General features: G+C 41.8%; 2 protein-coding genes across 2 annotated transcripts in view; one reads left to right on the top strand and one right to left on the bottom strand.

Annotated features, from left to right (window-relative positions):
* The window catches only part of ZCCHC2 (zinc finger CCHC-type containing 2), a 59,232-nt gene extending 59,094 nt beyond the window's left edge, over nt 1-138 (bottom strand). The window contains exon 1 of the mRNA XM_025364944.1: nt 2-138. Coding sequence (XP_025220729.1) covers nt 2-138 — 137 coding nt within the window. The remainder of the gene's footprint in view (nt 1) is intronic.
* A 14,695-nt stretch (nt 139-14,833) lies between these two features.
* Nucleotides 14,834-15,429, top strand: LOC112611279 (60S ribosomal protein L11-like). Its single transcript, XM_025364945.1, is given in 2 exon segments — nt 14,834-14,887; nt 14,890-15,429. Coding segments are annotated over 2 exon segments (537 nt in total). The 3' UTR covers nt 15,373-15,429.
* The last annotated feature ends 854 nt before the right edge of the window (nt 15,430-16,283 follow it).

Genomic DNA, 16,283 nt, shown 5'->3' with positions numbered 1-16,283 from the left:
CGGCGGCGGGGGGCGGCAGTCGCGGCGGCGGCGCGGAGGCGCCTTCGCGCCCGGCCGCGCGTCCGCCTCGGGCTCCTCCGCCTCGGGCGGCGGCTCCGCGGGGTGCGTTGGCTTCAGCGGCAGCTTCATCCTCAGCATCCTCGGCTAGGGCGGCGCAGACATGCGAGCGGGGGCGGGCGGGAGGGGCCGCGAGGTGGGGCACGGGCCGAGGCGGTGGCGCGGCCGTCAGGAGCGGGGCCCCTCCATGCCGCCGGGGGAGGGCCGGGGCCGGGGGCGGGTCTCGGCCGGCGAGGGGGGCGGCGGCCGGCCGGCGGGGTCGCTGGCGTCGTCTTCCCGGGCCGGGGGCGGGGCGTGCCCGCGGCGGCTCCTCCCCCTGGGCTCCGCGCCGGTTCTGGGAGCCCGGGTGCGGATGGGAGCAAACGAGCGAGCTGTCGTCCTTCTGCCTCCCTCTTTCCGCCGTCCGCGCTGAGCCGGGGCGGCGGTGTCTGAGCGGTTACCTCGCGAGCCGGTGAGGACGGAGCGGCTGGGTGAGGAGGTGGAGCGGCCGGGCCAGGCGGAGAAGCTTGCGGGCTCCGCGCACCGCACCTCCGCCAATCAGCACCGCGAACCGACGGTGACGTCGCTCTCCCCGCCCCCTGGGGGGCTGCCTCTCTCCGAGAAGCCACGCCCAACTGCTGGCCGGCCGCCTCCCTCTCGGCGGCTTCCGCGCGATCCTAAAGGTTGGTGCTCGGCGAGAGGAGGACGTGGGCTGGGGCCGTGGGGCGGCGCGAGGGGAGCCCGGGCGCGGTGAGGAGCGTGCGAGGCCCACGTGAGCGGAGGGACGCGGCCGCTCTCACCTTTCCCGAGGGCCCTGGCGCGGCTTTGGACTCCCCTCTGCTTGTCAGGTGCCGCCCCGCCTCCGCCTGCGGTGCCCGGGCTGCCTGCGCGGCCGGAGTGAACGCGTCCCGGGAGCAAGAGTTTCTCCGAAGTGAGCACGCCAGCCCCGGGACGAGCTCGTTCGAATCCTCACCGCCCAGTGCACTTCCTGAAAGCCGGCAGTGGGCTGTCTCCCACCTTGGGAAACTTTGCCCGGAGCGGCGGGAGTGACTGTGTGGCGCACAGGGGACTGGGTCCGGACGCGGGTGGCGGCGCTGGTTTGAGACCAGGGCGCCGCGATCCCGGGCCGCGCCCACGCCCAGACTGGAGGCACCGTGCGCAGGTGGGGACGCGCGGCCCGGAGGTGCGCAGCGGGACCCGGCCGAGGGTGAGCGCCGCTGGGCACGCTCCTGGTCTATAAGGCTCTGTGAAAATTATTTCCTGGACGGTTTAGGAAAAGCCTCTCCCTTCCCCGCCCCTCAACCTCTAACTTTTGGGGAATCGTTGATTTGCTAAATGACATTTTGGTGCCTAACCCATTTTGAATCCTTGTGCTGCTGTGAATTTCATGTGAATGGAGGAATTTAATAAGCTACCAACTTGACAGGCTTTAAAGTTTTGTTACGTTTTTCAGATGTAGGCTTCCAAGATGTTTATACCTCTCACTGTTGCTTTTTTCTTTTTTTTTTTTTTTTAGCAACATAGTCCAAATTTTTGAAACCCAGCTGGATCTTTTGAGGGTTAATTAAAAGGTGGGTTAAAAAAATCTTAAGGCTTTAAATTTAGAAGTCCTACCACAGCTATGTAGTAGGAGTATGCAGAAAGATAAGAATCGCATTGTAACTCTTTGCCGTGGTGCTAGAACATCTGTTGGGAGAGCGTATGCTGAACTCTCTTCACCTCACGAGTTGATGTCCTAAGAGGCTCATTCACAGTTCAGTAAAAGGGTGAACTGAAGCCTGAATCAGTTTCAGGGATGAAAGGGAGAGAGGGAGAACTGTTTTCAACACATTTGAGGTTGGCAGAATATGTAAAAGTCACTCTTAACTGTAATTTGCTAGTTCTTTATAGTCTTTAAATGTAATTTACAACCAAGAAAACTTTATTATGAGGACTTTTATTCACAGTCATTGCCCCTTTTTGCTGTCACCCTCAACTACCCTGAAATCTTCTACTCATATCTGCTCCCACTTTTCTAAAGCTTAGGGTGAAATACTTAGGCAACTAGTAATATTAATCTTGCTAGATATTCACAGGTTCATAGTGAGCCACCTGTCTAGATATGGATGTCTAGTGAGCAAATAAATGGTTTACCTCCGAGTTGAGTTTTGTTTTATTGATCGATTGACACAGTCTTGCTGTGTCACGCAGGCTGGAGCGCAGTGGCTCACTGCAACCTCTGCCCCCCAGGCTCAAGCAGATCCTCCTGCCTCAGCCTCCCAAGTAGCTGGGACCACAGGCACGCAACACCACACCTGGCTAATTGTTTGTATTTCTTTTGTAGAGACAGTCTCACCGTGTTGCCCAGGCTGACAAATTGAGTTTTATATGTGACCCAGTCAAAGGGGCATTTTCCTTGGCAATAAGAAGCCATTTGATATGAACTCTCCACAAGAGTTGATGCATAAATTTTACACCAGAATTCAAATTTGTAATCAATAATGATTATTTGTGTGTTTATAGCTTTGGCCAACATTAAACAATATAGCGATCAAAGCTCGTACACATAAGTGACATATACCATGATTTAATGATTCTGGTTATCCATCAGCTGGACAATTTGTTGTTTATCTCCCTCTCTGCACACTGCAGCTCACAAGGAGGCCTCAATGTTTTTTCTATGCCTCTCATAATGTGAGAGAACACATTCAGTAACAGTGAAAAAAACGCTAGTGCTTTTGAGGGAGGGGCCCAGATGGAAGTCCCACTGTGACATGTGAGTTGGGAAAACTATCCTGATGATTCTAATAAGACTCCCTAGAAAGGGATTCCTTACCCAGCCTACCTGTTGAGAATACCTACTCTAGATTCTCTGATATTTTGTATATTCCCTGCGTAATCAAATCATGTGGGCCAGATAACATTATTGTGATAATGGTGAGTATGTGGTTTGTATCCAAATCTTTTATAAAGAAATATATCCTGTAAAAAAACCAGGACACAAAGGATTATTGTCTCTTGTCCCCAGATGATATATATATTTTTAACTTCCCACATTACACTGATGTACCTAGATGATGTTTAATGCACATTCAGTATATTGTTTTATTTGCCTCTTTAATAATGAAAGGTGGTATTATTCATATACCACGCCATACTGTAATATAGTTGGTATTATTGTCCAAGTATTTATATGTAACCAGAAAGCTGATTCCAAGTGAAGGTTTGGATGAAGGCACTAGTGACAGAGGAGGCTTTGCAACCCTCCTTTTTGCAGCTGGGTTGCTGCAAGACATTTCACCAAAACCACAGATAATTGGGTGATTCAGGGCAGCCTGATACACTAAAATATATTGACTATAAAAAGGGTGCCCAGATACATCCACTTCTACTTCAGATATCCTGAAACAGGCAGTCTGATTCATATCAAGGATTTGTTCCCTATGAGACCCCTCTCCCATTACACCTCCCTGTTTCCTGCATTAAAATATAAATATCTTAAAGTCACTGACCATGTTTTATTCAATGTTATGTTTTCTCATCTGGCACACAGTGGATGTTCATCCATATTGGTTGAATAAATGAATGAATGAGTGAGTGAACAATGTTCCTGTAACCGAAAGTAAAGGCCAGAAGCTCCTGGGTCACCTGAAACTTTGTTCCTACCTAGCAGGGAAAAGAAAACATGTCTCAGCATTGTCAGACTAGCCCTGAGATTCACTCCAGCTGAAATGGCTGAGGTTCTATGCCCATTGTTGATCAGTCACTGGGGCCAAGGCAGTGAATCAACTTCTTCAGAACCATATGGGTCCCCTGCAAGGAAACCCAGGGCTGTTGGAGAGGGGAAAGAAAAATATGGATGCAGGGAGGCACCAACATATGTCCGATATCATCGTACTTGAATTTGTAGTTTGATTATTTAAATTGCCATGGGTATAAGGTGCCTCAAAAATAAATTTTTGTTGAGTTAGATCACATACAGCATTTATTTTAAAAGAGGTGTTAAATATTAAACTATCTTTAAAGATTACACTTACAAAGCTGATCTAAAGCACCAGTAAGTTATCTGCCGATATACAACTTAAGGAAAAAATTAATTGCATATTAAAATTAAAAATGCAAGTTTTTGTAAGGTCTACAAAAATACCCTGACAGATTTGAAATAGAAATTCTTGGTGTTGTCACTGTGACAAGTATTTCTATTGGTAACCTGGGAATCCGTGCCCAGCACTGTGGTATATGGCATAGTTTCTGGAAGACTAGCCTTGGATTGAATTCACAGTCTCCCTGGAGTTGTGGTTGCATTTGTCAGAAAGATTCTTAGGGATTTAGACTGACCGGGCTGTCATGTTCTCACACTCATACATTTGAAATTTTTGGAAAAACCATAAAACCCACCAGTCTTTGGAGACTGTCCAGAAAGAAACATGATTCTAACGTGTTTTGGTTTGGAAAATCCTCAGGCTACTTGTGTTAAAAATTAAAGAACTAGCCGGGCATGGCGGTGTGTGCCTGTAGTTCCAGCTATTCAGGAGGCTGCGGCAGGAGGATCACCTGAACCCAGGAGTTCGAGGCTGCAGTGTTCTATGATTGCACCTGTGGAGTACCACCGCACTTCAGTCTGGACAACATAATGAAACCTCATCTCTTAGAAATGAACTGGCTGATGTTAGGTACTTGCCAGGGTAGACAACCTTAACTAAGTCCCTGGGGTTCTGTGGGACCTCTGCAAATAGATCTTCTGCTAAACTGTTCAAAAAGGCAAGGGCTGTCCCACCCTCAAAAAACAACACTGACTTCTAGAGACCCATGGAGAGATGGAAGTTCCCGAAGACTGGCTTGCTAGGTAGGAAAATAACCAGTGCTCCATCAGTGTTCTCTGGATTGGAATTTGCTGATTCATGTTTCTTAAAATACATGATCACATCAAATTTGCTGAGCTGTTGATTATCAACCAAGCCTAAACCCACCGGCTCTTACCCTTCAGCTTTCATAAAAGAGAAGCCTGATTTTGTTCAGGTATCTAGCCTTCTCCCAAACACCCTGTGTGACTTGAAGGATACCTTTGGTGGAGCCATAGATAGGACAAATCTTGATCAGTAAAACAATTAGGAAATCCTATACTTTTGCAATTGGTTTGGAATGATTTGTACATGACAAAGGACATGCCAGGCAATTTGGAAGGGCTCTCGTTGGCCACATCTGGCAAAATTTGAGTATCAAATAGGTAAGATGGTACCATTGAATAGAAAGAGAATCGAACTCCATAAGGATTAGCAAAGAAAAAGAGGTTGAGGAGGGTGCAGAGAAAAACAAAACAAAACAAAAAATCTTTTTTTTTTTTTTTTGAGACGGAGTCTCGCGCTGTGTCACCCAGGCTGGAGTGCAGTGGCGCGATCTCGGCTCACTGCAAGCTCCGCCTCCCAGGTTCACGCCATTCTCCTGCCTCAGCCTCCCAGTAGCTGGGACTACAGGCGCCCGCCACCACGCCCGGCTAGTTTTTTGTATTTTTTTTTTTAGTAGAGACAGGGTTTCACCATGTTAGCCAGGATGGTCTCGATCTCCTGACCTCGTGATCCACCCGCCTCGGCCTCCCAAAGTGCTGGGATTACAGGCTTGAGCCACCGCGCCCGGCCAACAAAAAATCTTTATAGAAGAATGCCAGCTAAAAAAAATGCAGAAAGAGAGAATGAGGAAAGTATCATTTTGCAACCACCAAATGTAATTATTGATTAAGGCATTTTCACCATTGAGTGGGAAGTTAAGAAATGAAACACGTATTCTCAAAGTACCACCTCATTTAAAAAGGAGAAAAGGTACTTTTACGTGGATAAATCTGATGAATACGACCCCAACCGTGTGGTCGTAATTAGTGTCAGCAATAATGGGAAAATCTAATATATTCTTCCTCATGTCCTGGATGCCACTGGAAGTGCACACTGCTTGTAATAGTCTTGCCAAAATGTTTATGCTGAATCTAATCATGGGGAAGTAAGACAAATCGGACTGTGGAACATTTTATTAGACAACTGGTCTGAATCTTCAAAAATACTAATGTCAGCCAGGCATGGTGGCTCACACCTGTAATCCCAGCACTTTGGGAGGCTGAGGTGGGTGGATCACCTGAGGTCAGGAGTTCGAGACTAGCCTGGCCAACATGGTGAAAGCCTATCTCCACTAAAAATACATAAAATTAGCCAGGCATGGTGGTGGGCGCCTGTAATCCCAGCTACTCAGGAGGCTGAAGCAGGAGAATTACTTGAACGCAGGAGTGATTCTCCTGCGTTGCAGTGAGCCAAGATCGCACCATTGCACTCCAGCCTGGGCAACAAGAGTGAAACTGTCTCAAAAAAAAGGCATGGCCAGGTGTAATGATTCACACCTGTAATCCCAGCACCTTGGGAGGCCAAGGCTTGAGGATGGCTTGAGCCCAGGAATTTGAGACCAGCCTGAGCAGCAAGGCCCTATCTCTACAAAAAATAAAATAATTAGCTGGATGGGGTGGCACATGCATGTGGTCCCAGCTACTCAGGAGGCTGAGCTGGGATGATTGATTAAGCCTGGGGTTGTACCACTTGCACTTTAGTGTAGGCAACTGAGCGAGACCCTGTCTCATTTGGGGGAAAAAAAAAAGTCATGAAAGCAAGCACAAGCAGAAGACTGATTGTTCAGACAGGACTACCAAATGCAATTCATAATCTGTGATTAGATACCAGATTAAAAAAAAAAATCTAGGGCCGGGCGCGGTGGCTCAAGCCTGTAATCCCAGCACTTTGGGAGGCCGAGACGGGCGGATCACGAGGTCGGGAGATCAAGACCATCCTGGCTAACACGGTGAAACCCCGTCTCTACTAAAAAAATACAAAAAACTAGCCGGGCGACGTGGCGGGCGCCTGTAGTCCCAGCTACTCGGGAGGCTGAGGCAGGAGAATGGCGTAAACCCGGGAGGCGGAGCTTGCAGTGAGCTGAGATCCGGCCACTGCACTCCAGCCTGGGCAGCAGAGCGAGACTCCGTCTCAAAAAAAAAAAAAAAAAAAAAAAAATCTAGAACTAGAAGTACCATATGACCCAGCCATCCCATTACTGGGTATATACCCAAAGGATTATAAATCATGCTGCTATAAAAACACATGCACACATATGTTTATTGCGGCACTATTCACAATAGCAAAGACTTGGAATCAACCCAAATGTCCTTCAGTGATAGACTGGATTAAGAAAATGTGGCACATATACACCATGGAATACTATGCAGCCATAAAAAAGGATGAGTTTGTGTCCTTTGTAGGGACATGGATGCAGCTGGAAACCATCATTCTCAGCAAACTATCGCAAGAACAGAAAACCAAACACCGCATGTTCTCACTCATAGGTGGGAACTGAACAATGAGATCACTTGGACTCGGGACGGGGAACATCACACACCGGGGCCTATCACGGGGAGGGAGGAGGGGGGAGGGATTGCATTGGGAGTTATACTTGATATAAAAGACGAGTTGATGGGTGCTGACGAGTTGATGGGTGCAGCACACCAACATGGCACAAGTATACATATGTAACAAACCTGCACGTTATGCACGCGTACCCTAGAACTTAAAGTATTAAAAAAAAAAAAAACTCAAAGACATTTCAGGAATAATTAGGTAAATTAAGTAAAGTTTAATATGGATTTCTTATTACACACTGTTATTGTATCAATGTTAACTTTCTTAGATGAGATAATAACTTGGTGGTTATCTTGGTGGAAAATGTCTTTGTTTCCCATAAATGCATGCTGAAACACTGAAGGATGAAATGTCATGGCATCTACATCTTATTTTCAAATGGCTCAGAAAAAAAAATTTATAGAGAAATAAAGCAAATGTGGCAAAATGTTGATAATGGACAAATCTAGGTGAAGGGTGTATGTGTGAACATTCTACTATTTTACGTTTCTGTAGGTGTGATTTTTATAAAAGTAGAAAAAGTAAAAAAGAAATGATAAAACAGCATGAATAAAAAATAAAACTATATTAATTATATGAACGCTATTTAACATTTAAAGTTGTTTAACTGGTTTTGTAAATGGGATAAAATATTAATCAAAGTCCCTTGAGAACTATTCCTAAAATAGAATAAGATTTATGAAGAGAACTTAAAAGCTTAATGGAGAACTGGTTTTCTGAATGTGTTACCTCCATATATTGATACTTCAAAAAATTAGAGAGTGAAACTGGTTACAATCAACTTGTAATGGCTTGGAGAGTCAGTGTTCCAAGAGTTAGTGCAACAGTGTGTTCTGAAGGAAACCTGAGACAGTCAAGTCCAAGCAAGGTCATCCTCAGAGAGGAATGCTCCTAAAAAGGCTGCAAAGCAGTCACAAAACTGAATGATGTGAAATCACAGTGGAGTTCCTTCTAAGTGAATTCTCTTATTTAAATGAATGCTTGGAATCTTAAGTAGGGACAGTTGACAGTATACACATTTGTTAAGGTTGATGCAGCACTTTTCAATGTTAACAGCTACTGTATCTGGTGATCGTGGCCTTTCATCACCAGAAAGACCTACTCTGTCCTGGAGAAGAGTTAGTTCTTTGGGCTTTTCCCTTACGCTCGGGAAAAATCTCTAAGATTATCAAACTTTCTCTCTGTGATTCTGATTCAGAGCCAAATAACCTTTTGATTAGCAACTCACTTTCCCAGTGTCTTAATGCTGGGAAACAGAATACTCTAGGGGAATAGAGATATGTAACCCACTTGCAGGAAGGTGTTCCACTTGGTAAATAAAACCATTGACATTCTGTCGTATCAGTCCCTTGCAAATTTAGTCAGAGGGGTCACCCCCCCAACACCCGAATTTTATCAATTTGGAATAAACAAGATTGCCTATGTATGATGACTTAAACAGCCTGTTGTTCTTATATTTTGACATCATTTTAATTTGTGCATTGTTTAAACTTAAATAACTACTTAGATCCCAAACTACCATTTCAAGGATACTCTTCTTCCTTACTTAAAAAAAAAAAAAAAGGCTTGGAGGAATTATAGAAAAAAATTCTAGGCCAGGTGCGATGACTCACACCTATAATCCCAGTAGTTTGGGAGGCCAAGGCAGGTGGATCACTTGAGGCCATAAGTCCGAGACCAGCCTGGCCAACATAGTGAAACCCCGTCTCTACTAAAAATACAAAAATTAGCTGGGCATGGTGGCACATGCCTGTAGTCCCAGCCACTTGGGAGGCTAAGGCACGAGAATCGCTTTAACCCAGGGAGGCAGAGGTTGCAGTGAGCTGAGATCACGCCACTGCACTCCAGCCTGGGTGACAAAGCAAGACTTTAGAATTTTAAATATTACTTAGGAACCTTAGAGGGCTGGCTACAAACCTTATGTAAAAAAGTAAATACATATTAGAGACTCTTACCTAAATCCTATGAACAGCTGATTGCTTTTTAAAAAATGTACTTTTAATACAAAAATTATGTTTAAATTATGATCAAATAAATGGTGAATTTCTTTAGTTCATTTAAAACTATTCAACTAGAAACCAATTTGTTTATAATGTAGAAATATATTTATATTCTTTTTCATTTTTTTAAACTAGTTGTAATGGAGTTATGTGGATCCATTCTAAGCAAATTAAACCACACTCTTACCACATTAACCTCAGAGCTTATCCACATATCAGAACACTAGTTTTATAGTCTGACTGTACTTGAAATATTCACAAACATTTATTTTGCTATTAATCCTCAGGTCAAAGTTTATTTTTCTTGAATGCAGTATTTGTATTTCAAATGTGCCATCAACATTTACAACTTTTAAAGTTTTCATCATAAGTCTCAAACATCTTGCTGTTTTAAAATAGCGAAGTATTCCTAGTTTGCTGAGAATTTGTTTTTTTAAAATCATGAATGAGTATTGAATTTTGTGCAATGCTTTTTCTGGGTCTGTTGAGATGTTGAGATGATGCTTTTTCTGGCTCTGAGCTTTAATATATGGTGTATTATGTTAACTGATAATTCAGATGTTAAACCAACCTTGCATTCCTGGGATAAGTTCCACATGGTAATAATATAGCATTTTTTTTTTTTGTATATTTGCTAGATTCAGTTTGCTAATATTTTACTGAGAATTTTTGCATCTAACCTCATGAGGAACATTGGTCTGCAATTTTCTTTTGATGTCTTTGATTTTGGTATCAGGTTATTACTGGTCTCATAGTATGAGTTGGGAAATATTCCTTCCATCCCTGTTTTATGAGTTTATGAAGGATAGTATTAAGTATTATTTTAATGATTTATAGGATCCTCCAGTGAAAACAACTGGACCTGGGATTCTTTTCATGTGGGAAGACTTAAAATTACAAATTCAATTTCTTTACTTGGTATAGGTCTATTCAGAATTTATATATCTTGTTGAATCAGTATTGGCAACTCTTACATTTATAGGAATTTGTCCATTTCATCTAAGTTGTCTAATTGGTTAGCATAAAGTTCTTCATAGCATTCTCTTACAACTCTTTTTGTTTCTGTAAGGTCAATAGTGATGTCTCCTCTTTCATCATTTTTGGTAATTTGTGTCTTCTTAGTTTTTTCTTCATCAGCCTAAAGTTTTGCCAATATTTTGATCATTTCAAAGAATCAACTTTTAATTAAATTGATTTTTCTTATTGCTTTTCTGTTTCCTATTTCATTGATTTCCTCTCTGATCTTTATGATTTTCTTCTTTCTGATTGCCTTGAGTTTGTTTACTTTTTTCTAGTTTATTAAGGTGGAAGTTTAGGTTATTGATTTGAGATTATTCTTTTCTATTGAAGGTGTGATTAGAGGTATACATTTTTCCTATATATCCTGCTTTAGCTGCATCCCATATATTTTGATAGTTTTTTTCTCTATTCCATTAAAAATATTTTCCAATTTTCCTTGTGCTTTTTTCCTTGGCTTATTTAGAACTGTGCTGTTTAATTTTAAAATATTTGTCAATTCCCTAAATTTTCTTATGTTGTTGATTTCTCATTTAATTCCACTGTGGTCAGAAAATAAACTTTGTAATATTTCAGTCATCTGTTTTTAAAAATGCATTTGGACTTGCTTTATGGCCTAGCTTATGGTGTGTCCTGTAGAATGTTCCATATGTGCTTAAAAAGAATTCTGCTGCTGTTGGGTGGAGTGTTCTATAGGTATCAGTTAGATCGAGTTGGTTGCTAGTGTTGCTCTAGTCTTCTATATCCCTGCTGTTTTTCTGTCTAGTTGTTTTTATCAAATATTGAGACTGAAATATTGAAATCTGTAACTATTTACCATTTTTGTTGCTCTTCATTTCTTGTAGATTAGAGTTACTCTTTGGAACATTTCCTTGTTCTATAGCTTAATTCTCTCCTTCCTTTTTTGTGTTATTATAGTTATCCGTATCACATCTTTATATTTTATAAGCTCAATAATACAGCTTTATAATTACTTCATATGGTTGCATTTTCAATTAAGAAAAAAACCACTCTGGGCCCAAGGACTCACATGCTTAATCTTACCACTTTGGGAAGCCAGAGGAGGAGGATCACTTGAGGCCAGGAATTTGAGACCATCCTGGGCAACATGATGAGACATTGTCTCTACAGAAATTTTTTAAAAAGTTAGCTAGGTGGGGTGGTGCATGCCTACCTACTCAGGAGATTGAAGTGGGAGGATGGTTTGAGGCCAGGAGTTTGAGGTTGCAAGTGAGCTATGATCACACCACTGCACTACAGCCTGGGTGACAGAATGAGATCTATATCTAAAAGAAAAAGAAAAAAGAAAGAGATATTTATACTGTCTTTTATTGTTACATATATTTAATACTTACATAAACTAACTTTGAGACTGCCCTGTTTCTTTATGTGAACTTGAGTTATCATCTGCTGTCATTTTCCTTCATCCTCAAGGACTCCTTTAGTATTTCTCATAAGGCAAGTCAGCTAGGAACACATTATCTCAGTCTTTTTGTTTGTTTGTTTGTTTGTTTAGTTTTTTGGAATATCTTTATTTGGCCTTTATTGCCAAAGAAGAGTTTTGCTCAATATAGAATTCTAGGTTGACAGGTTTTTTCTTTTTTCCTTTAGTTCTTACAATATGTCATCCCACTGTCTTCTGGCCTTTACTCTGACGAAAATTCAGTTCTTAACATAATTGTGGGTTCCCTTGTATATAATGAGTTATGTTTGTCTTGATGCTTTCATGATGTTCTCTTTGTCTTTGGCAGAACCCAGTGAAGATGAAAATGTGAGGTCTGTTGTTCAGAAATTTAGAGTTTCAAAGTAGTGATGGCAAAGGCAGTCCTGATCTTTGGCTTTCAACAATTTCACTATGACTTATCCATGATATGTCAGTGGTTATTCTGTTTGGAATTAGTTAAACTGCTTGAATATGTAGATTAGGGTCTTCACAAATTGATAAGTTTGGGGCATTATTTCTTCAAATATTTTCTCTGCACCTTTCTTCTCATCCTGGTACTCTCATTATATACATGGTGTCCTTCAGGTCTGTGAAGCTCTGTTGATTTTGTTGTTCTTTTTCTTCTTTTCTTTATTTAGATTGAATCTACTTCCAAGTTCATAGATTCTTCTGCTATCTCAAACCTATTGAACCCTTCTAATAAATTTTTCATTCCAATTATATTGTACTTTTCACTTCAGAATTTCAATTTGGTTCTTTTTAATAATTTCTCTCTTTTCGTCAGTATTCTCTATTTGATGAAATATTGCTGTCATCCTTTCATTTAATTATTTCAACATGATTTTCTTTAGTTCTTTGAATGTATTTAGTCTTTGTCTACTAAATCTAACATCTGGCCCCACTCAGAGATGGTCTCTATTGACTGCTTCCATCCCCTTCCACTGTGTATGACTTATACTTACTGTTTCGTTGCATATGTCATAATTGTTGTTGAAAACTGAACATTTTAGATAATGTACTATACCAAGTTTGAATTCTGGTCCCCCTCAACTGCAGGTTGTTCTGGTTTCTGTTTTGCTTGTTTGTTTAGCGATTTGCATGAACTAATTCTGTGGAATCTGGCTCCCTCACAACATGCAGCAGCTTATGTTTCTGCTCGGTTATTATTATTATTATTGTTGTTACCGTTGTTGTCACTTTATGCCTAATTTCCTAGGGGTTACCCTGGGCCATCATAGCTTACTGGTCACCCAGTGAGTGGTCAGAAGTTGTGCTTAAACACCTTGATGTAATAAAGCTTCTACTTTTTAACTGACATATTTTGTGTTTAGGTGAAGATCACATGCCGTGTACAGGCAGTTTACAAGTCTACCCTGCTTTTATTTATTTTTTTTATTTTGTTATTTTTTTGAGACAGAGTCTCACTCTGTCGCCCAGGCTGAAGTGCAGTGGCATGGTCTTGGCTCACTGCAACCTTCACCTCCTGGATTCAAGTGATCCTCCTGCCTAAGTCTCCTGAGTAGCTGGGATTACAGGTGCATGCCACCACGCCTGAGCTCTTATTATTATTATTATTGTTTTGTATTTTTAGTAGAAACGGGGTGTCACCGTGTTGGCCAGGCTGGTCTCAAACTCCTGACTTCAAATGATCCTCCTGCCTTGGCCTCCCTAAATGCTGGAATTACAGGCATGAGCTACCATGCCGGGCCAAGTCTGCGCTGATTTTAGTATCTGTGTCATAAAGCCTCATATTCAGTCAGCTACATAGCTAGCTAAAGCCATCTCTGGCCTCTCTTGAGCATATGCACAATTATGCATACGCAGGCAGTCTTCCAGACCCCCAGGGATATGTGAGAGCTTTTCAGTGCCTACTGTGGCTGTCTCAGTCTCCAGATCACACTGTTAAAGTTCTGGTTGGTCTGCTGGTATGTTGTTTACCCCAAACAGTGTTGCAACCTCAGGCTAGCTGCAATACTGGACTTCCCTGATTGTTTACCACTGAGATCCCTATTGTTTTTGACAATGCTCCTGGGCATAGGTTTATTTCAAGCTCTGGTCCAAAGGAACTCAGCCCCTTCTGTCAGCTACCTCTCAGGGTTTGCTCTGCCCTGGTAGAACTACCACCCTATGGAGCTATGGGAAAAGGGTGGATAGGAACAGCCCCAGGGTAAAACACCACAGACCTCCACTGAGCCCACTAAAGTTTAGTAATTTTTTAAAAAATAATTTCCTTTCAAGTTGTTGTATGACTTTGGTCAATTTACAGTGTACTGAAATGGTTGTTTTTGATAATTTTGTCGAATTTTATCATTGCTTTTTGGGGAAAGGATTTGCCATGCTTCTTCCTCAGTCATTCTGGCAATCTTTCCCCTGTATTTTTTTTTTTTTATAAGTGGTTTCTATAGGGATGCAATAGACATTCTTAACTTTTCACAATAACTTTAGTTAATGTTGTTTCCACTTTATGCAAAATGTAGAAACCTTGTAATATAATATATAGATTCATTTACCACAACTCATGGTAAACACTTTCCCTGTCTCCTGTTCTTTTCTTTTTTTGTTTTCAACTCCCAATCAGTGAATAGATCTGCTATTCTTTATGCCTTAGTTATTGTATATCTACCTACAGGTTTCAGGATTTGGATTAAGTAATGATTGGGCCCTCTTTCATTCGAAAAATACAAATGCTTTGAAGAGAGAAAAAATTATAACAAAACTCTACATATGTTCTGCATCTTCACATGTGTTCTCATCTCTTTATATGTGTTCAACATGTATAGTACATATCTCATGGTTTAGAATTCTTGAAAGAGGAAAGAAAGCCTTTATGTTTTAGGGACTAGTTACTAAAATAATGGCTGTAATTCTTTTACTGTATAAATGGTGCAGAGGTTCTCTTCCTGTACTCCATCATGGCACAGGATCAAGGTGAAAAGGAGAACCCCATGCAGGAACTTCGCATCCTTGCAAGCTCTGTCTCAACATCTGTGTTGGGGAGAGTGGAGACAGATTGACCCGAGCAGCCAAGGTTTTGGAGCAGCTCACAGGGCAGACCCCTGTGTTTTCCAAAGCTAAATACACTGTCAGATCCTTTGGTATCCGGAGAAATGAAAAGATTGCTGTCCACTGCACAGTTCGAGGGGCCAAGGCAGAAGAAATCTTGGAGAAGGGTCTAAAGGTGCGGGAGTATGAGTTAAGAAAAAACAACTTCTCAGATACTGGAAACTTTGGTTTTGGGATCCAGGAACACATCGATCTGGGCATCAAGTATGACCCAAGCATTGGTATCTACGGCCTGGACTTCTATGTGGTGCTGGGTAGGCCAGGTTTCAGCATCGCAGACAAGAAGCGCAGGACAGGCTGCATTGACGCCAAACACAGAATCAGCAAAGAGGAGGCCATGCGCTGGTTCCAGCAGAAGTATGATGGGATCATCCTTCCTGGCAAATAAATTCCCGTTTCTATCCAAAAGACCAATAAAAAGTTTTCAGTGAAAAAAAAAAAAAAATGGTGCAGAGGGTTATTTGGGGCAAAGGTATTATGTGCAGAGTGAGTGATCTGTGAACGCTTGCAATACCTTTACTGTTGTGCAATCACACAGAACTGAACTCACATACCTTTTACACAGGAGAGAATTGGCATCCACCAATGTTTTGCTGCTATTTATCCCAATCACTAAAATCTCTTAGAAATTTCAGGAAATGGTATATTTTCCATCCCTTACTATTCTAGTTTAAAGCATTAAGATTGGGGAAAATCTTTTACATCTTTCTTTGTTTTTTTTTTTTCCTTTGGAATATAATTTATTTACTTTTCAATGCTATCTTTTAGAATATATTTTTTGTCTTGTCCTAAAATTATCTCTTGGTGGAGGGCACTGTTAACTTTTTGCTATGTGTGTGTGTAGGCTCATGTTATGCTATGTGTATGCTATTTTATGCTATGTGCCTGGTTATAACACATTTATCTATTTTGGAAAGTTAATTTTTAGCAATCAGAGAACATGTTTATCTCACTTGCCAAGAATAGATACTTTACGTTTCTGTTGCATTTCTTGTCTGCAGTGTTTCTCATCTCTTCCCAATTCTTCTAAATCTTAACCACGCTTGAGAACCCAGCTTGAATCACCACTGGTTCTGGGACTCTCCCCTGGCTCTTCCACCTGGAATTGGTCTTTTCCTCCTTCCTTCATTCATTTCCCAAATAAATATTGAGCGCCCACTCTTTGTAAGACACCGATTAGATAATAGAAGCTATGTAAAAGTTGTGCCAAATAATTTTGCACTGGTAGATACGTGTTTCTATGCAGTCATGCACTGTATAACAATGTTTCGGTTAATGACCACTGCTTATATGATGGTG

This window comes from Theropithecus gelada, chromosome 18 (genome assembly GCF_003255815.1).
Source record: "Theropithecus gelada isolate Dixy chromosome 18, Tgel_1.0, whole genome shotgun sequence".
NCBI lineage: Eukaryota > Metazoa > Chordata > Mammalia > Primates > Cercopithecidae > Theropithecus > Theropithecus gelada.
This window is presented reverse-complemented; position numbering and strand designations above follow the sequence as displayed.